General features: G+C 38.7%; 1 protein-coding gene across 4 annotated transcripts in view; it reads left to right on the plus strand.

Annotated features, from left to right (window-relative positions):
- Positions 1 to 18,940, plus strand: part of SCUBE3 (signal peptide, CUB domain and EGF like domain containing 3) — an 82,091-nt gene extending 63,151 nt beyond the window's left edge. For 3 of the 4 annotated variants that reach the window (XM_018560618.1, XM_018560619.1, XM_018560620.1), the window contains 15 exons: positions 1,207 to 1,329; positions 2,932 to 3,048; positions 5,928 to 6,050; positions 6,610 to 6,726; positions 7,449 to 7,538; positions 8,378 to 8,491; positions 8,716 to 8,877; positions 9,203 to 9,406; positions 10,144 to 10,305; positions 10,401 to 10,568; positions 11,087 to 11,248; positions 13,225 to 13,422; positions 14,737 to 14,889; positions 17,044 to 17,123; positions 18,277 to 18,940. In XM_018560618.1, coding sequence (XP_018416120.1) covers positions 1,207 to 1,329; positions 2,932 to 3,048; positions 5,928 to 6,050; positions 6,610 to 6,726; positions 7,449 to 7,538; positions 8,378 to 8,491; positions 8,716 to 8,877; positions 9,203 to 9,406; positions 10,144 to 10,305; positions 10,401 to 10,568; positions 11,087 to 11,248; positions 13,225 to 13,422; positions 14,737 to 14,889; positions 17,044 to 17,123; positions 18,277 to 18,426 — 2,123 coding nt within the window. In that variant the 3' untranslated portion in view covers positions 18,427 to 18,940. Of the gene's footprint in view, positions 1 to 1,206; positions 1,330 to 2,931; positions 3,049 to 5,927; positions 6,051 to 6,609; positions 6,727 to 7,448; positions 7,539 to 8,377; positions 8,492 to 8,715; positions 8,878 to 9,202; positions 9,407 to 10,143; positions 10,306 to 10,400; positions 10,569 to 11,086; positions 11,278 to 13,224; positions 13,423 to 14,736; positions 14,890 to 17,043; positions 17,124 to 18,276 lie in introns of those variants that run through there. The other variant, XM_018560621.1, reaches the window with a different exon arrangement.
- The last annotated feature ends 3,361 nt before the right edge of the window (positions 18,941 to 22,301 follow it).

The raw sequence follows: 22,301 nt of genomic DNA on the forward strand, positions 1-22,301 counted from the left end.
CTATCCTCCCCCTTATCTACGCCCCTGTGGACAGGAACAGCAAAAAAAACTATCGAGGGAGATCATGTCACAGCACTTGTAAGGCTATGGCTGGGATAGGCTATGGCTACTGTGCAAGTGTGGGTCCCGGTCTTCCGCATTGTCGGAGACATGCACTAGTGCGCAGGCACACAACAAAGCGGACTCGCAAAGACGAGCTAACGTGACGCACAGGAAGTGACACAGCTCCCTCTGATTGATGGGTCTATTTAAACTAGCCTGCCCAGTTGACTAGTGATAAACAGTCTTTCAGCTTGTGCCCTTGTTTCCTATTTCTCTCTTTGTTTATCACCTGTTGCTTTGACAACACCTGATTGCTGCCTGCCCATGACCTCTGCTTGTTTCCTGGATTCACTTCTGTCTTCTCCCTTGGTATTGTGCTGCCTGACTGGTGTGACTGCTGGTTTGTCTGACTTCACTCCTGTTCCTGCTTCAGCCCACGCTGGTCTCTCAGCTGGATTCCGGTCCTGCTTCATCATCCCTGGGAACCTGCTGCTGGACTGTGACCTGACACAGTGTCTGAACACCTTGGCACCCATGCTACTCTTTGTCTACTCACTCCCTGTTCCCACTTCCATGGGTGTGAGACAAGAGCCGCAAGGGAGGCCTCCTCAGCTAATTCGGTCTTCTACCAGTTATGTGATAGCAGTCTACAAGCAATATATCCAGTCTGAAACACAGCCAATCAAAACATACCTGTAACTGAAATTTTACATACACCGACTGATTACAAAACTTTTCATAAATATGTTGAATTTAGCAAACAAAACTCAAAAACCTTAGCAATGAAAAAAATGCCTTCATCAGCTCAACTTCTACCAGTAATTGTCTAACTTCGACCCATGCTTGCCTTTGCAAACCTTTAACTCCCAGATATATAAACATGGGGCATTTTCAGCAGACCTAGGATAATTGTCAAGTATGTTTTTGCTTCCCATATTGAAATTCCATTTTAAGGGTTCATTCCCTCAGATGTATATAAACAAAGGTGCATGGGCATACAACGTAAAATACTCACACCCATATGCATGCATATGAAAACACCGTTTACATGTACACACCCACGTGCAGTGTATTGTGTGCATACAATCCTATGGGCACAAAATCACAACAGCTGAAGCTCCCAGGCACCGACAGGTATATATTGACATTTTATTTCTATTGCAGATATTGATGAATGCCGTGCCAATAATGGTGGCTGCGATCATAACTGTCGTAATTCAGTTGGTAGCTTTGAGTGTGGTTGCAAAAAAGGTTACAAACTGCTAATTAATGAAAGAGGCTGCCAAGGTGAGTGTTTTATGTCCAACAATACTGGATGACATTTAGGTGTCTTTTAACAGTTTATTTGGATTCCTGACAGTTTTATACTTCCAGGTTAAACTGATCAAAGGACTCAGAGAAATAAGTAGCTGAATTTATTTGAAATGATTGTCTTTCCTTGTTAAAGTTTGGCTTTACCCTTTACTAGACATGTGCAATTCATTTGGTTCCGAATTGAAATTCGGACGGATATCGGCATATTCAGACATTTCGGATGCATCCATATTTCGGAAATAAATAACAAGCCTCATAACGAAATTCAAATGCATCTGACATTTTTTCTGAAAGTCATTCGGAATGAACTTGTGTTGTTAAACTTTAATTTTAAAAAAACAGTGTGGAGTCCCCTCCCCAATTCATACTAGACCCTTTAGGTCTGGTAGGAATTTTAGGGGGGACCCCAACACCCAAAAAATATATAAGTGTGAGGGTCCCCCTAAATCCCTTACCAGACCCTTGATCCGAGCAGCAGCCTGGCAGAGCAGGAAAGAGGTGGATGAGCATGCACCCCCTTTCCTGCATCAGACCAGGCCACATGCCGTTAACATGGGGAAGGAACCCCCTGACAAAGTACCTTGTTCCCATGTCGAGAGGACAAGGGCCTCTTCCCCACACAACCTTGGCCTGGTGGCTATGGGGGTCTGCGAGCAGAGGGGCTTATCTGAATCTGAAGGTGTAGTTGTTACCCCTACTCATTCAGCAAATACAGTAATATAGTAAATAAACACACCACACTGTAAAAAAAAAACACAACACAGTTTTAGACCATTCCTTTATTTAAAAAAAAATGTCTCTCAATATAATCCACTTTTCAATCACATTGTCAAGCGACAATCCCAAAAAAACACCGGCCGCAAAACAATAGCTCTGCTCCCGAATGTCAATAAGGGGGCGGAACAAGTCGTGACATCACAAAACTTGTTCCGCCAATTTGTTTACATTCCATTAGGGGACCGAGAGCTGTCACGGAATGTAAACAAATGGGCAGAACAAGTCCCAAAACTCGCTCCGGAATTGTCAAAAACGGTGTTGTGGTTTTTTTGTCACTTTGCTGCAGCAAACCTTCGTTCGTAATTATAAGGAATTATGAAAAAATTTGGATTCGTTCACAATTTACAAATTATACCAAAATGCAATTTGTTATGAAGCTGATCTGTTTTCCCAGTCAGGGATTTTTTATAGGTAGCAATTTTTTTCAGTAACATTACCCCATCACCACCAGTAAAACAAGGACTATCCCTGAAAATCTGGTTATAGGTTACATCTGTACATTGCAGTTTTTAGGAAGACTAAGTAGATCCCATTGGAGGATTGCTCTCTTCTTTATTCAGCCTTTCACCTTGCCTTGATTCTGTCAGTACAAAGTTTGTCGGTACAGAGTCCGTTGTCTGAAATTAAGCTACTTTATTTTTCTTAGCCATATCAGAGAAGTTAAAGTGGGACCTTTATGTTGCACAGCAGCTATAACATGTGAACAAAAACATGAATGTGTGTGACAACCTCCTTCATGGGTGGGTGTATTTAATATTAGATGTGACAAACCTCTTATGGACATTTCCTCACCTCCAGATATTGATGAGTGCTCCTTTGACAGAACATGTGATCACATCTGTGTCAACACTCCTGGGAGCTTTCAGTGTTTGTGTCACAAGGGCTATACGCTATATGGACTCACTCACTGTGGAGGTAATGTTTTTTCCTTGCTTGCTATTACATTGCCCTTTATTATTAGCTCCTAGACATGTGCATTTGGCGTCAGACAACGAATTAATGTATGCCGTATACGAAAACTATATTTGGGCATATATTAATTTGTTTTGCATGTGCTGCATCAAGTGACATCATAAGCATTTATGGCGCCGGCTTCTTGGTGTATACCAAGATATACACCAAGATGTCGGTGCTTATACATGTGTATGATGTCACTCAACGCCGCAGCATGCGTGGCCTCGTGACGTCATGGGATCCTTCTCCAAGATGGCGGTGGGCATGTGTAAAACACGCTGGTGGCCGATATGGTTGCTGCACAATTTGTTTCAGATTCTAAGGTTTATTGCCTCAGAATCCGAAACAGCATAATTGTATATTTTGTAAAACAAAACGAATTAAAAGGTTTTTACTTGTTTCGTCCTAAATGAATTTTTATGTAGTGCAAATGTCTGTAAGCTCCTTAATCATTGGACATGCTCTTTGCATTCTCCTGAAATCATCCAGAAACAAATCTTATTTGAAATACATACTTGATAGTAAGCATAAGGGCTAGCTCACAGCAGCCGATTCTGCCCGTAATGCACTTGATTCCGGTCGGCTCACTTTGTTTTGGGGCGGGAGAGGGCGTGGCGGTGTATTGAACTCAATGTCACCTCAGCCATGCCCTCCGTTCATAATGCGATCTCCCTCGCGACCTTGCACTACTTTTTTTGACTGTGCGATGCATTCCCGTGCGGGCGATTGCATTGCGGCCAGAGAGCGTGGGTGCAGTGCCATTGAGTTCAATGCACCGCCACGCCCCCTCCTGCCCCAAAACAAAGTGAGCCGGCTGGAATGTGATGCAGTGCGTTCCAGCCCAGAATCTGGCCAGAACGCACTGGGGCTGGTGTGAACTAGCCCTAAAGCATGTGTCAAGGCAAAATTAAAAAAAACATATGCAGTACATCTTTGTAATACATAAACATTTCCCTATGTTTTATTCCTTTATAGACTCAGCAAGTAAAAAAAACCTGTTGATCATCCAGAAATGCACTTTGTTTCTAAGTCCTGTTGTGAGTTGACAGAGGTTACATTAGTCTTCCTTCATCTTTTGCTAAACTACTCAGCCACTTAACCACTTCAACTTTCCAATCTCTACAACACGTTTGGCTAATTAAGCGTAGTCCATGATAAAAACTAGGAGGTCTATATAGCCTATTTGAGATAATGTTGGCAGTGTGCACATGGCACAGGACATACAAGTCAATTTCTGACTAGATCAACAGCTTTTTTTTCACTTATCAAACAGATAACAAAATGCTTACAACAGCATCATTACCAAACCAAAAGGAAGCAAGAGAAATTCATTTTAGAGTTTACATATACTTTAACCACTTCATCTCTTGCACCTGTATAACCCCTATGGACCCGAGCAATTTTTACATGTCCAATATGGGCTTGTTTATTTGACAATAACTTCGTCATTACTTGACTAACTAATATATACATTGTTTTGTTTTTTAGAAAAACTAGGCTCTTTTTTTGTCAATATTGTTTGAGAAAAAAAATGTTTTCTATGTAATCTATAAACAAAAATGTAAAAAAATATGGTAATAAAATAGTATTATTAAAAAAAGTAGACAAATGATATCTCAGGGGAGAAGCTGCCTAACTCCAGTGAAGCTTTAAAGTGTAAAGGTTGCCCATCGTAGTCCTGCATTTAGAGACTGTTGAAGATTATTACCATACTGATTTTGATACACTTGAATGAATTTAAATTTCTGCTCCATAGTATATATCCCCACCCTTACCCCTAATCTCACAATCTACAATGCCATTTTACTATGGTAATCATGTTCATTCTGTGTAGAAAACACATTTAGAACTACTAACAGGTATGTATATATTGCATTACATACAGTGAAATAAATAATATAAGCATAGAAGAAGTATCACTTGAGGACATAAATAAATCTGTTACATACAACAGGTTAGAATATATCTTTTAATGTTACATCACCAAACACAAATTGTGTACCTTCTGAGAATACGAGGGGAGGCCAATACGTTCTTACCCTCACCATGATCTAGATGTGCTAGAGCTCTGAAATTGTGTAGGTTTATTTATATCTTAGTAATATGCATGCCAATTTTTGTTTTTGTAGGTCGTGGGGGAATTATAGTTAGAGCCAAGAGAAATGAAGTAGGTGTCATGCCGGACAAAGTTGAATACCAAGCCGTGATTAGGTTCCTCCATCTTCAAGGGAAATCTGCCCAAATAATCTAGCTGCAGAAACTGTCACTTTTGTTCGCGATTGTGGCTATGAATCTCTGCCCCATCTACCTTACTCACTTGACCTGGCACCTTCGGACTTCTTCCTGTTTCCAAATCTGAAGAAACAGATTTCCCTTGAAGACGGAGGAATCAAATCACGGCTCGGCATTCAACTTTGTCCGGCATGACACCTACTCCATTTCTCTTGGCTCTAACTATAATTCACCACGACCTACAAAAATGTGCATGGATATTACTAAGATATAAATAAACCTGCACAATTTCAGATCCCTAGCACATCTAGATCATGGTGAGGGTAAGAACTTATTGGCCTCCCCTCGTACACTATAGGTTAAGAAGCCAATTCTCATATAGTGACACTGGGCCTTACTAATGAAATATTACATCATCTTTATATATATCTACTTAGGCAGTCTTTGATATTTAAAATCAAAGACATTTATTTCAGTTGTACCAATATATAGTATTTAATTATTTATGTGACCTACAAGTCTAATACTAGACACAGATAAAGGTATGAGAGTTAAAATAACCAGTTGCATGTATGTCATATATGTTATTTACTCTTGTCAAATCCCAGATATAGATGAATGTAGCCTTAACAAAGGGGGCTGCAAATATGGTTGCATCAATATACCAGGAGGCTTTGAGTGTACCTGTCCAGCTGGCTTTAAACTTCACTGGAATCTGAAAGACTGTATAGGTAAGTGTCTTGAACTCTTTGTTGGGGTTTAGAATATTGAAAATCTTTTTTTATTATATACAGCTTAAAAGGTCACTTTCAGAATCAAATCAAAAACTGGACAAAAATTATATTTTATCTGTTCACATGCATCTTTTTCTAATGTTTATGTGTGCCTGTGATGTTCTGCCTTGGGATAGGGTAAGTTGTTAAAGATATATTTGTGTCAGTATAGGACAGACACACAAGCATACCTTTAAGTCTATGAGGAAAAATAGATTACAGAAATAAGTGCCAGATAGATTAAATTGGAATCAATTGCAATGATGTTTCTCTCTCTGCAGAGACTTGCTTTGAAAAGTACCTGCACTGAATGTAGACTAAGGTGAAAACAATATAAATAGGTGAAGGTTGTACAGGTTTAGGTATAATACCTTACAATTTCATGCACACATCAACAAAGGTAGAAAAATATGTGCATCAGCCTTCTGAGTATTGCAAATAACTCTTAAAAACCTGTAATACATCTCGTAGGTCCGTTATAGGACACATGTATTGACACATTCGTTTTGCCCTTTAGAGCTGGTAAAATGTATGATGGCTGGAATGTCCTCTCGTGCGGCTTTGACTTGCTCTCGAAATGGGAAGAAGGACACCTGCTCTCTCACGTGTAGCTCAAAGACTTTGCTGCAGCCAGGTAATTTGCTAGATAGCATTTGTGGCATAATGATTGTCCTAGGAATTGTTTTTATTTTAGAAAGTACATTTTAAAATGTGTATCTAAACCCAAGAACAAGAATGTATATACTGCAGCTTAACAGTCTTTGGGTGCGGTGGCTGCATAGGTTTTCTTTCTACAAGCTTTTTACACTTTATTTTTACCTGGTGAAGCTGCCAGCTACTCTGTGGAGCAGACGCGTTATCACCTTGGGACAGAATGTGTGTTAGGACTACAGAATGCCCCCCTTGCTCATCATATTCATAGCATTTACCAAGATGAGCTGGGCAGGGCTGATAACAATATTTGAGTTTAGCATTGTCACCCCATTACAGGAAGGAGCCCACTGGATTTCTGGCATTATCAACTGGTATTTTCTGCACTTATAACAAAATACTGTCAAGTGCATATAAAGCACTAAGGGGAACATCATCATTAGGGATCACATATACATTAAGTTTTGAAAATGTTCATTTCTGTTTCCAAGATGTAGAGTTTTTTTTTTTATTATGTACAAAAAAAGGGGGATATCTGGTTCAGTGGTTCACATGCACTGAAGGGGAAGTTTAAATGAATATAAAAACAGCACATATTTCCTAAAGGAACTGTATGTAAGTTAAGGAAATATATTTTTATTTTTAAGATATTTTATTTGAATATTGTTACTTTTGTAAAATGAGACTACTCCATTTCTATTGCAGAGTCAGAGAGCAGTTATATTTTCAGCTGTGGATCTCCAGCACATAAACCTGGACTCAGCCCTAAACAGAATTCTAGCCATCACTGCACTGGTAACTTCATATCTTTCACAATGGGGGAAACTAGAAATGCATGAGCCCTATGACAAAATATGATTGCTGTCCCCTTGCCCTCCAAGATCAGTTGCCAAGGCATAACACTACTAAGCCATAGTTACTTTGAGGCTTACACCCTAATGACTTCTTGTAACCACAGTCTTGTAAAAGCTTAGTTTCACGCACCTCCTAAAATATCAGTAAGGGTGTCATTGAGATAAAAAAAATCTTAATTCCTTATTTGCCCATTCCTTCTGAACACATATATGAAAACAGTTCTAAGATAATAAAATGATTGGTCTTGCTAACTACCTCCCTCTTCCAATGGGCCTTTCCACAGACTTTAGACTTCTACCAAGGCTTGCACCATTCTGAAATTTAATGTTGCTACAAAACTGTTTGCTTTAACCATAATCTACAACAAACCCACAGTTATGGTGATAGTTATATACATTTTCTAATCTAAATTGTCATTTTCCCATACTTAAGCTACCTACAGGCACTAAATATTAGGCAGAGTGCAGGCTCAATGCAATCTTTACAAAATCTTTCCATCAAAATACATTGTACATGCATGTGCAGGCCAAATTTGCATGTTTATGGCTATAGAGGTGGGAGTGCATGCCTTTAAAACACGCCTAGTTTACGCATATCTCCAGAGAAAACAAAAAAGACAAGCCAAATGATTTCCATGAGGTTGGGGGTGTGTGTTCAGATGTACTGTTGTTGTCTGAACCAGCTATAACCAGCTGGATTGGGCAACGATCATCTTGTGTCTGTGGGCACTTTTGATTGCCTTTTTGAAACCTATGATCGTTTTTCTTTTCCCATTTTAGAAACTCTGGTACCACCAGTAAAGCAGAGAGCATCATTCAAACTTAAAGATTCCAGATGTGGCCTGAGAGTGCGTGGCAGATCAGCAAGAGGGGAGGAAAGCGCAAGACATGGAAGTATGAGAAATGGAGAAGGCGAAAAGTGGTAGGAAGAGAGGATGAAAAGGAATTGTGGGAAAGGCAGTAAAAAAAAGGACATTCAGGAGATAAAAAAAAGAACAGAGATGTGCCAAGGAGGGGTAGAAAATTCAGATTAGAAAGTTCAGTTACTTTTAAGCTGTTAATTATTTTTATATCTTCTTGCCATTTCTTATGATCTTGCTTATCTTGTCCTGGTTTAGGTTCTCATGCATCATGCTCAGACTGCCAGCTAACATATATTCATTTGAAATGCGATTCTCTCTGGAGGAATAAAGGCCGCAGCACTCGCTCTTCTCCCAGTAAAGAGGTTACCAGGATCTCATTAGAGTTGGAAGCTGAAGTCAAATTGGAAGAGGCCACATGTAAGAGTTTTCAGGACCTGGGATAAGTTTAAGTATTATAATGAAATGAAAAGCTAATGCTCAGATTGATAAATATTGACATTTGTCACTTCTGAGTGATACCATGAAAAATTCTAGAGGCTGCTGAAGTGCAGATGAGATAAAACTGGGAGTTTTGAATTGTTTATGAGTTCTACGTAAGGCTTCTTATCAATGCAAATAAGATTGTTACTGAGGTTTAATTGTGGTCCAGCAGTGGTTCAGTTGCTGAACTACTGTAATACAGCTCTAGACCGATTAGAGACTTCAGGTTAAAAAGTCAAATATTTTTATTTTATTTTCCCAGCAAGCTGTGGGCTGACATGCCTCCGCCAGCGACTAGAACGTAAGATTAAATCTACACTGAAATCTTTGAGGAAATCTATCAATCAAGAGAGATTTGTGATACGCTTAGCATCTGTAGAATATGAGGTAGCACAAAAGGGTGGCACAGCAACCGAAAGGGGAGAAAACTGCACTCCAGGACATCACCGCATGTGGGGAAAATGTGGTAAGGAGGGGGAATATTTGCCTTGAATCATTCAAGACGAGGGCGTGAAATGAATGAATGTGTGAAAACTTTGTTTTGTAAGGAATCCTAGAGTAGATGATCATACCCCAAAAGCCTAGTTAGCTCTTGCTGAATATATGACTGAAATTATGTGGGCACAGACTATGCTACTATTACTGTCTGTGTCCCCACCAGGTAGATTCATCATGTACAGGTGACAACTGTCTTTTAGGGGAATTCTCTTGACTTTGTAGAGATTTCCTCTTAATTTTAGTTGTGTTTCCAGGACAAGTAGCGATAGGAAATTCTTCCCAATAAGACACATAAAGCAAAGCATAAACGGACAGGGATTTTAGCCATTCCATAGAAAAATAAGTTATGACTATACAGTATATACACGTTAAGAAAACATTTACTTGCTGACCTTAGTAGACTGGTAGATTTTGACAGCATATACAAATGACTGAAATTGTTGACTCCATTTTATCTGTCAACAGGAAGAGGAGGGGACCCGGCGGCATACCTCATCCTGCCGGGTGAACATCCCCTCCTCTCTCTGCCGGCGTCCATAAATAGTGAATATTATATAGTTTTTGTACATATGATTGGAGTTTACTGCATTTCAGAAGATATTCATCTTGCTACTAAGTTGTTTGATCATTTTAATTAAAATGTTTATTTCTTACAGTACGTGACACTTTCTTAGTTCTCTTCTTACCACTCTCCCTGTTTCTCAGCTAGCTGCCCTCCTGGTACATATTACAATGGCCAACTTGATCAATGTCAAGCATGTGCCCAGGGGACCTTCCAAGATAAAGAAGGGCAGCTGTTTTGTGACCTGTGCCCAGGGGCAGAAGCCAGCGGACCACCAGGAGCCGTTAATATTACAGCTTGTACTGGTATGATCAAATAATGAGCATTGTAAACTGTTAGATTAGTAAATTCTATGACATATAGGTTTATAATTTAAAAATGATCATTATGTTCTCTGCAGGTCAGTGCCTTTCAGGCCAATTCTCTACAGATGGTTATAGACCTTGTCAATTGTGCCCACGTGGTATGTACCAAACAGAATCTGGGCGGACTCACTGCATACCTTGTGGAGGGGGACTGAGCACTAGACATGAAGGAGCCATATCTTTCCAAGACTGTGAAACTAAGGGTAAGGTACCTTACACAAATATAAAATGTAATCGTTTTCAACTCTTTTTTTTTTCCTCTTGCTTGAATAAAACCAACCAGGCCTTGGTCAAGTGCAGAAGGACACAAATACACTAATGTTAAGTCCTGTGTATTGCCCCAACCTCTTGCAGTATGTGCTTCTTATATTGCAGTTTCTCCCAGCATCAAAGAAAACACAGACTGCTTTTTTTCATGAAGTATTTTCACCTACAAATGCTACTAATGTTGGCCTAGTAGGGCATGCCACAATCTAACACTAATGTTCTTATAACGTTCTGGATCCCTGCAGTAGACCACAGCAACCCTTCTGCCGCATACTGGGTGTCACAAGATGATGCCAATTTCTCCAAAAGAAACCTCTGATTCTCTTCTACCCTTTTTACAAAACAGACTCTGTACTACTTTTATTCTAAGACAAGTATTTTTCTTTCTTCCATTTTTAAAGGATACTGAACTAATGTTAAACTATGTTTCACTCTTCTCTCTGTTTTCCCACAGTTCAGTGCTCACCAGGCCATTATTATAACACAACTCTACATCGCTGTATTCGCTGTACGATTGGCTTTTATCAGCCTGAATTCCGGCAGAACTTCTGTATTGCATGTCCTGGAAACTCCAGCACGGACTTCGATGGCTCCACCAGTGTCGCCCAGTGCAAGAGTGAGGGGACATAGCGGGACAGCAAGAAGGTCATGGGGGTGGATTAAAAGGAAATGTAACTTGCCTAGGGAGATGGTAGGGGAGGCAATGGCGATGCAATTAACAGAGTATGACAGGATCACAGAAAGCTAATATTGGTATAGTTTTATAAAAGAGTACCCTAATAGAATGTTAGAATCCTTACAATATTTACAAATAATAAGGCCAGTCAGGAAATATTAGGTGCAATACAGGATTTCTAAGTAAAAATATGCTGGCCAAAAAATGATGAGCAGCTTAAACTTTTTACAGACACATCATTGTCAAAAACACTTGAGATTCCTAATGATAGTATTACCTAATTTTTAGAACAAGTATTTTGTTACAAACATTTTAGTATTTATATTATATATTGACGTCACTGTTGTTTCTGTGATTGAGCAGCTTGGCATCACACTTTAGAGAAGTGGTGGTCAGCTTGAAAATGAGAGAGGGTCACAAAGGAACACTTTGAGAAGGCTGCACAATAGCAGCATTGTTTCATGGATTAAGTGAAGTTAGGCAACCATTCAAAATAACGCACTTCAACTCCTGAAAATTTTGGTTCTGAATTTTTTGCAGCATACCGCAACCCATACTTAAGAGAAAATGGGAGTAAAAGAGGCCCCCCGCATTGGTGTCAGTGGCAATAATAACCCCTAGAACTGGTGTGAGTTTCAGCAATCAAATTCCCAGTGTTAGTGTCAGAGGATGCAGAAATAACCCCAGCCAGGGGCATTGCAAAGATTGTGAAAGATCTGGGGCAGCTTGTTTTTTTAATTTAAATGCTTTTATTAAAATATGAAGCATAATTAGATACCTGTGTGATGTTTTATAGTTAGTTGATGTTTCCTTTATTTATAAGTTCTGAAAAATGAATAGGAAAGCAACACTGCTGGAATTGTCGAATCCTACTATCTTTCAGCTCCTAGCGCAGTTGTCCTGGCTGACAGTGCTTGAGCTGTTTGCTGATAGTATGAATGAATTAAAGTTTTTCTTCATCTACAGCCCTAACAGCTCCAGAAAAAGTTTTAATTCATTCATGAATACGATTAGCAAGCAGCTCCTATTTTCTACCTCTGCGCTATCATTTTTAGTGTGCAACTTTGCAGTGAGTCTCACCAGAGCTGTATGCTAGCAGAGATTCAGGAGCTAAATTCTATGTGGTAGTGACCACTGCTCCCTTTACAAGCCGCACACTGATAATGATAGTGCAGAGGCTGAAATCAGGAGCCGATAGTATAAACAAGTGAAAGGATTTTTTCATCCTGTGGCCTTAAGAACTATGGAGAGACTCTCGTCAGAGCAATCAGGGCTGCAAGATTAAAACACTTGTATTCATTTATACTGTCAATATTGTCAGCATGAGCTGTGACCGCTCTGGGGGTAGCTAGAAGATATTATGATCTGACACTCCAAGAAGTATTTTGCAGATAGAAACCAATTAAAAAAATTGCACACATGTATCTATAATGCATGTTTTAATAAAAGCATCTAAATAAAAAAGATTGATCTGGTGACAGATACAGACTTATGTATGTTATGTAGTTTATGTAATTTGCAAATTACTATCCCTTTTTGGAATGGAAACTAAATTATTATTAGCTACAGGAATTTGATTTGGAAACTATTTCTATTGCCCAGTACGTTTTTTAAGGGTCTGCTGTAGAAAAAAATGTAAACTGTGGTCAATATAGAAAAACTCCAGGCTAATTTTGAAGTTGCACACTGCTTTATAATGAGGAGAGAGTGGAAATACATTTTTTACCTACTTTTAGCTTTCAGGTAACCTACTTTAGCTTTCATCAAGACGAGAATTTTATTCAAAAGATTTATTCTCCTTTTAAGCTGACAATAATTACATTAAGACATGATACTTAACCTACATTGCATTCGGCAATTGTAGAAAAAAAGTATTAGATTATAAAACTGTTTCAACCTTACCTTTTTTTTTGCAGACCGGCATTGTGGAGGGGAACTGGGGGATTACACCGGTTTTCTAGAGTCACCAAATTATCCAGGAAATTACCCTTCTAGCGTTGAATGTACATGGAACATCAATCCACCACCCAAACGTAAAATTCTGCTAGTGGTACCTGAGATTTTCCTGCCCTCTGAAGATGAGTGTGGAGATGTACTGGTCATGCGCAAAAATGGTAAATGCATAAGGCTGCATACTAAAGTATAATTGTAAATGGTTTATAGTGGGGAAAATTTGGAGGATAGTGGAGCAGTAGTAATTCAGCTGTAATAGTAGTAGCCTCACTAGTAAATTTTAGTTCCAAATGTACAAAGGGTTTGCCCTTTTATATCCTATAGGTATCAACCCTTTTACTATTAGACTGTAAGCCAGTAGTGGTCACCTAAGTGATGCTCACGATGATAGCCTAGTTTTTATGAACCTGCTACTATTTATACAACGCTACAACAAAAATAATCTGTTTTGTGTAAAACTTTAATGTAGTGTTATTAGAAGTCGCATTTGCACAGGTATTTGGACAGAAATTCACAGTTTTACAATGGTAAAAATCCAGGATAACATTGTCCTCGCTTACCAAAGTGTTTAATGCTTACCAAGTTAAAGCAAATGTCATCCAGCACATCCAACATATTTTTGGGGAACTGAGGTTTAAGGGTATTTTTCTTTTAACTGATTTTTGAAACCGCAAACAAGATAGTTTAGATATGAGATAAAGGTTTTAGAGTACCTTTTCATACAGTAGATATGTGCACATCAGACCAAAAGAGCGACTGAGGGATTCGGTTCCAAATGAGGGACAGTTGGAAGGTATGCTATAAAAGTGATCTGTCTGCTGCAGGGGTAGATAGGACAGAGTTGTGTCACCTCTGCTCTAGTCTGCAGACTCACAGGATAGGAGTGCTACACAGGAGTGCTCTGTAGCAGGAGCGGGCGCCCAGCAGCTGATGGATCCATCTTTTGGGCTTAGAGTTGGAACTTAGCTTTCACTAAGAAAGCAGAGCCCTCACTTTTAAAAAAAAATCTGTTTATGTATTGTTAGCAAAGTGTGATGCCACTGTATAAAAGTTAATCACTATTCTAATACTTAGGAAGAGGATTCTTAGTTATTTTTGGCGGGAGTCCTCTGCATGCTTCTTGAGCTATTAAATAGATACAGTAAAGGCACCTTACAGTATATGTGTTTATTACTTTTTTTTGCCCTGCAAATTAAAATTTGTATGAAGGGTTATTGTTATTTAAATAATAATAACAATAATAATATTTTGCCATAGATCTCAAACAACCTTAATTAGTAGCTCCCACTGAAATAAGGCAAAAATGTATTTGAAACTTTAATTGTTATTATGCCCATTAGCTGTGCAATCAACAATATTTGGAAACAAATTCATAGCTGATACATGAATGGAAAGCAAGGGCATCAGCATCCACAGCAGCAGCTAAGCATAATAAAATACTGTATTTTAATTTGATTTAATCTGTTGCCACACAGCTTCACCTTCTTCCATCACCACCTATGAGACTTGTCAGACATATGAGCGACCAATTGCCTTCACAGCACGATCACGCAAGCTTTGGGTGCACTTTAAAAGTAATGAGGTCAATAGTGCCCGTGGTTTCCAAGTGCCTTATGTCACATATGATGGTAAGACAAACATTTTCTAAAATGTATATTTACATTAGTTTACTGAATAAAGTTTACTACTAATGATAGGGTTGGATTCTTACATAGGAAGTTGCGTAGGGTGACTTGCACAAGTGACACACTACCCTAAATTGCCATGCCAATAAAAGCTATCTAATAAAATGGCTTCAGCCTGCTTGCCAATTGGGACATAAATGTTGCCACTGAGCACATTGGTGTAATTGATCACATAGTATATTGATGTAAGTTCTCATGATCTATGTCTGCATGGAACAGAATTGCTAGCAAAGTCGGGAACGTCTACTTGATTAACATAGATTACTTTTTTTAATCGGTAGTAGATGTCTTTAAAGAAGAACTGAACAGACCTACAATTACCAGTCTACACTTGCTGGATGATATTTCCTAATTTGATACCTGCCCATTTGATCTGGAAGAATAACAGTCACCAATTATGTAGTGTCAAAATCTAATTAAGTGGATATTATTTGAATTGATCAGTTGAACAGGTCCTCAAACTATATACAGTAGCTGCCTGTAAATTTTACTTAGCTGTCTGATGAAATCGTAAACAAAATCTGGCTGTGTATGGCCAAATTAAAGTACAGATTGCTTAAAATGACTCTGTCACCACAGGGTCACTTGCATAGAAGGCAAACTGTGTAAAGAAGAGGCAATATATTTACCTTACCGGCAGTCTGTGTGTTAAAACAGCGCTGCTTTGATCCTACTCTGGCCGCTGTAGCTACTCCACACTTCTGGGTCTGTAGATATTTACTCCACCACATGCAATAGGTGCTCCTGCCAGCTAAATTCACCACCATAGCACAGCACTGTGGATGTGGCAACAGTTACTAGTCTAATTGAAGGGTTGAATACCTGCAGTAGCCAAGGAAAAGCAAAGAAGAAAGGTAAGCATATTGCCTCTTTTTTTACCTTGTGTCCAAGTGACTCTATTGTGACAGGGTCAGTTTAGGATGTCGGGGTTGGGGTTGCTGATATTTGTTGTTCATCTTGTTTAGCCCCATTATGAAGCCATTATTAATATACTTTTTTATAGATTCGGAGAAAGAATTGATATTTTTGTATATATTCAATATCTGTACATTTTGGTATTCCTTTACATTCATAGTTCCTTACAGTTTACCGGCCATGTAAAGCGCAAATACAAAATAAAGCTTTAACCACAATTGCAAAGAGCACAAAATGATATTAAAGAGGACCTAAACTTTGAAAGCTGTTACCAAAAAAGTCAGGCCAAGGGCAAAGTACTAGTCGCCAATATTGCCTGTGGTCTTGCGGCAGCTGAGAAACAAACCCTCTAAAAAAGGGAAAAAAGAGTAGATTCTACTAAGAAACTCAATGAGGAAAATTGAAAGTTTCCATTTCGACAAAATTTTGCCAGTGGCAAAATTGGTTTTCTCAAAATCACCCTGTTAATGAAATATTTAAGACAGTGTTCATCAACACTACACAATGAACTGCCAAATGCAGCCTGCAAGTACAGGTGACAGGAACTGGCTGCAACATACCAGAAAGCTGTTGTGACAGAGATATCTTATCCTCCGTGACAGTTAAATGAAGCAACACATATTAACAGGTGGATATGTAAAGACATTAGAATGTAGAACACTGAGAAAGTATAACCAGAAAGTTATGGTGGGGAGGGACTGAAGCAACTAAAAAGCCCTCCACTAAGCCACTGCATAGCACAGTAGAACCTTCTTAAAACAGAAGGTATTAACATGTCTCATTCTATAAGATATACAAAAAATAAGGGACATATAACTCATTTTAAATCATTTATTTTTACCCCATTAGCTTACTAGTTAGCCAGTGGAGTAGAAAGGAATAATTTGCATGGCTCCACCTATTATCCTGAAATAAGAAATATTTCCCACTCTTTGCGATATGTGATGAAATAGGGATATGTTAAAACCTTCTAAGAGGGATTTACAGTGCTACTACAGAGAACAATGCATTTTCAAAAGAATTTGTGCAGAATTTTCAGTTACACCGATGTTAGACTTGGTGGGCTATCGCAGCAGTATTACAATCTATAGGCACAAGCCTATGGTACGTTATGAAAGTAATCTGTCTTTACCTGTATACTTACAATGTGTACATGAACAGAATATTTTTGTGTTGTTTCAGAGGACTATGAACAACTAGTAGAAGACATTGTGAGAGATGGGAGACTTTATTCATCTGAAAACCACCAGGAAATTCTAAAGGTAGCTCTACGCCAATCCCTTGTTTATCTTTGTTAGTACAATCTGTACATTTTTTTATTCTATACTATACTGTTTATTTTTATTAACTTTAGTTTCTCTCTAATTTTCTTTGTATTTTTTTTTTTCCATCTGCATTATTTTTTTCATTTAGCATGTAAATTAGAAGGGTAACTTGGGTAAGCAGAGGCCTATCCTACCACTGAGGATTGTATGGACCATAAAATGAATGAACATCTGCCGACTTCAAAGAGATTGGATAAAATAAGTATCTGTATATATGTATACAGATATATGTTTATTTTAAAGACAGACCATACAAAAATAGGTTTTTGCTGATATTAGAAGCAGATGAGGTTTGGAGATGCCCTAATTGATATTTTAAGCAACATATAGATATTCAGCTTCCTGATAGAAGTGTTGCCTTGAGAAGCAAAATAAAGATAAAGAGAGTGTGTGTAAAAGCAATTACTGTATATTGGATTATTTAATGTAAAGAAGTAATGAACAAGAGAGTGAGAGAATGGAGATTCCTGGAAAAATACCCCTGCCTATCCACAGTTGGCTTCCAGTTCCATTTTTGGGTGATCCATCAATGCTTTTCCACGTTGCATGCTAGCTGCAGATAACTGTGATTAAAACAATTATTTTAAATATTTAAAACAAATTATTAAATAGCATCTTTGGTGATGTGTTGCTGGACAGAAATCATTTAAATTCTGATATATTTTCTCCTTTCCCAGTTGCTAATATGTTGGTCATATCTGCCAGAAATATGCCATCAGCTGGCAACAATCATAATATATATTTTTATGTAAATACTGACACACAGCATTGCAGAGGGGATGTTGATCTTTCCTCAACCCCTGTACTGATGCAGAGGAGTGCCATGTGTAAAAGTAAAATAAATCAAATATGATAAAACGGAAGCAATTGTAGAGGTACAGATGCACATAGGTTTCAGGGCTTAAGCTCCCACCTACATGGCCCAGGAAGCCTTCTCACATTATTGCTGTACACTGAACAGTTTTTGATAAATGATCACTGCTACTTTAGAAAATTACCTGGAATTAGTGTGACACTTCTAAACAGCTTTGTAAATTTCTTTCTCTGTTTTTTTCTTTTTAATGACTGATTTTTTGAATTTTTTTTATAGGATAAGAAGCTGATTAAGGCTTTTTTTGAGGTCCTTGCACACCCTCAAAACTATTTCAAATACACAGAGAAACATAAGGAGATGTTACCACGATCCTTTATCAAACTTCTGCGCTCCAAAGTATCAGCCTTTTTGCGACCGTATAAGTAATATGAACTGGATTATGGACTGTGAAGCAAATGCGCAAGCACATTGTATGTGCAGAGGGCCACATTTATATCACAATCAGCAAAATGCACAAGAAGAACTACAATATGACTAAACATATTGATAGAGTTTGCCAGCATATGATTTAATAAGACTGATGCGTTTTAAACGTTTGTGTCCTTTTGATGAGGTTAGGCTGGTATAGAAAGACATTACACTAACCCGCAACGTCCTCATATGCTATGTATTATTGACTGTGGCCATGTCATTAAAAAAAATGATGGGCACAAACCACCATTGTACAATGGACATCTTGGATGATGCCGGTTTTGGAAACACTTTAAGGGTACAGAGTTTTAATTTTTTTTGACAACCTCTGAACCAAAAGAGTAATTTAGTAATTTCGCCATATTTTTTAACAATAATATCCTTTAAACAGTTTCTTGAAAAATTATCTCATGTGATCCACTGTATAAGCCTGTTGAATGTACAAACTGATAAACGCCTTAGGACTGTTGAATGCAGAATGCAGACATTTGTAAAAAGCCTTTACACATTTAAAAGTGATTATACAAAATATTTGTTAGGGTATATGTAGATGAGGAGGTGTCTGAAAATGACAAACGGTGACATGACAAACCACCAATGAACCTACCAGGACCTGCTGTGATCTTCCCTGTGACTTGGCTGGTGAAAAGAAGTGGTACCCCTATGGAAATATAAATGCAATAGAATTGAACATAAAACTCTCTGCATGTGATAAGTGTTTCCAACATTTGTATGTGCACTTTCCCCTAGGGAAAGTCCTGTGCAGCCCAATCCTCGCCTTAATCCCACAGGCGATGCTCAAATCATGCTTTATATTGTCTTCCTCTTGTGGTCGCCTTTAACCACTTGCTGTCCGGAGCAATTTCTTACTATTTGCACACACATGATATAATCTGAATTTTTGAGTAGAAACAGTTTTATACACTCAAACAATGATATATTTTCTGAAAGCAGAGGCCCTGTAGAATTAAAAAAATGCTAGTTGCTATGTTTATCAAACAAGTATTTTTAGGATTTCATATACTAAAATGAAATTTAGTGCACAGAACAGAATATAATATCCAATTTTTTGGTAAAATATAAAAGGCGGGGTCACATCGGATGAATAGATACCAAACCTTAAAATTGCGTTCGCCTGTGAAGCTGCAAAAAACTTCAATACCCCAAATTTCTCATAGGGGACACTTTAAAAGCTTTTACCGCTCATCGGTTTAGTTCTAACAGTAATTAATGGCTCTAGAATTATTGCTGTCACTCCGACGTTCGTGGCGATATGTAACATGTGCATCGCAATTTTAATTTTTGCACGTAGGTGCACCAACGTGTGTTTGCGTATGTATGTGCGTGCACGAGGGGGGCAGGGGACTTTAAACCTTTTTTTAGCATTTTTTAAATTTTCTTATATGTTAATTAAATTTTCTTTATTTTTTAAACAGTTTTTTCTTTTTTTACACTAACCTTATTGCTATCACATAGGGGACTAACAAGCCCGCTATGTAATAGCAGATAGGGTGTGGCATGTCCTCTTTACGGAGACATCAGGGGTCTTTCAGACCCCTAATGTCACCCAGGTACCCCAAAGAAGCGGAGGAAGCAGAGATCTGCTTCCCCAGCTTCTTCTCCTGGCTCTAAGAGCCAGAGAATGTAAACAGTGACACTGGAAGTGATGCAATGCATATCACCTCCAGGCCCAGTGATCGGAGGAGAGATAAGCGGCTGTAAGCTGCTGTATCTCTCTCTGATCGTTGCGGGGAGACCCGCCGTGCCGGTCCCGGGCCCTGCACGGGGGACAGCGGAGCCCGGGGAAGCCGGCGGAGGGGGTGGGGGCAGCACATGCCAGCGATCTGTACAAACGATCCGGCGGCTGTATAGATGCTAGATCGCTTGTACCTGAACAGCCATCGCCGGCTGTTTAAAATGACACCAAGAACACGCCCGCCGTATATGTACATATTGCAGCCCGGAAGTGGTTAATATACTTAAGCCATTGGTTGAAATGGATAGTAAATACAAAACTGGTACAGCCTAAAGCCTAAGTTCTGTATGAATGCTACAAATTCTTATTTTGTTCCATTGTATTATTGTGATTGAGGAGAAAAACAATTACAGCATTCTGCCTCATCAGGTTACTTCCCCAGTAAGAAATGTAATAAATGTAAGCTTTGAAATGTTTTTTGACAATATTGCAAAAAAAGGAAACATGTAGTGTAGACTCAGAGTGGCAATCTGGAATTTGCCATGAAGGTTAGTATATTGGACAGAATCTGAATGGTAGAGTGAGTTTCTGAAGACTGCTCAGCATCGATAAACACTGTTTAAACTTGAACTCCAAGCAGATATAAAAGACACACATTAATGCGGCAATTATTATTTTTTAATGTAATTAGTGTAAATAGCTGCATTTTTCTTCCAGCCTACTCTATAGTCTGCACAGCTGAGCTTAAAGATGGGGAGGGATAAGCAGCATAGAGAGCCAATCAGTGTGCTGCAGTGATAATAGGAGGAGAGATCAGAATGGCAGAGATGAGCTCATCAGTGTGCTGCTTCTCCCTTCACTGTCCAGTCCCAGGATGGAATGTGGGGTGGGGGGGTCTTGTAAGTAAAAGTGAAACTGCAGCAGAGAAAGATCAGTTTCCCTGCCATTGCCAGAGAGGACTGTGATGTGGGGCAGAGCTGTGTAATCTCAGGACTGAATAGCCTAAAGGAAAATGGCATCTCTCATATATATATTTCACCTGTTTTTTTTAAGTGTTGGAGTTCAGCTTTAAATAAAGTAACAGAACTTACTAGACTGCTATTTCTGCTCATGTCCATTTTAATCGTATAGGAAGTATAGCCAGTACATAAAACATTAGTGCCCCATTGGCAGTTAACTTTGGTAACATGCGCTAATGTGGGCCGGTGTGCTTTGTATGCCAGGGTTTCTTTTTGGTCCCATTTTGGCACTTGACACGCAGTTGCCTTATGTATGCCTGAGAGCACCTCTTTGATTTCCCAAAAATGAATGGACCCTACCTACTGCCGGTTTGTATTAATAATGTTTAGAGATACTGACTGTACTTATTTCTTCTTTATAACTGTCATAGTGCAGCTTGCCTTTGTGCCTGAATTTCTGCAGTGTTAGAGGTACTGAAAGGTTATACTGTTAAATATCTTGCATTATGTTTATGCATACATCAGCTGAAATTAATCATGTTTACTGACTAGGGCGATAAGGTAAGTATTGGTGGATTAACTGGGTCTATAAATGTTACTATGTCACTAGTGCTGTAGTGAAAATAAATGAAGGTGCCGCAAGGACAGAAAAATAAATGTATTATGTACGGAGAGTTTAGCTTTCACATGGATTTTTTGAGTGACAAATCGCAGACATTTTTCTCCTGTCACTAATGATGATTGTCTAAAAATTCTTTGCAAAAATAAACTTGTTTGCACTTGATAACTAAACAAATATGACTGTATGTGTGTGGCTTTATTTATTAGAATGTTTTTTAGAGACACGTATTTGTTTTGCCCTTTATAAGAAATATGCATGTCCGACATATTACTAGTAACCATACAAAGGTCCCTAATGTCTTGCAGCAATAGTCCCAGGATGTTTTTATCCTAAAGTTGGATACTGATTGACTTTTTTATTGTTACATCCATTACTTTCTGTCTTGTTCAGAGTGCAGGGGGCAGGAGTGCATAATGCAGGGGTCAGGAGTGTGTAATGCACAGAGTGCAGGGGTCAGTACTGTGTAATGCAAAGACTGCACAGGTCAGGAGTAAGTAAAGCACATAATGCAGAGATTAGGAGTAAGTAAAACACAGAGTGCAGAGGTCAGAAT

The sequence above is a fragment of the Nanorana parkeri genome, unplaced genomic scaffold (assembly GCF_000935625.1).
Source record: "Nanorana parkeri isolate BGI_ZX_2015 unplaced genomic scaffold, ASM93562v1 scaffold468, whole genome shotgun sequence".
NCBI classification, from domain to species: domain Eukaryota; kingdom Metazoa; phylum Chordata; class Amphibia; order Anura; family Dicroglossidae; genus Nanorana; species Nanorana parkeri.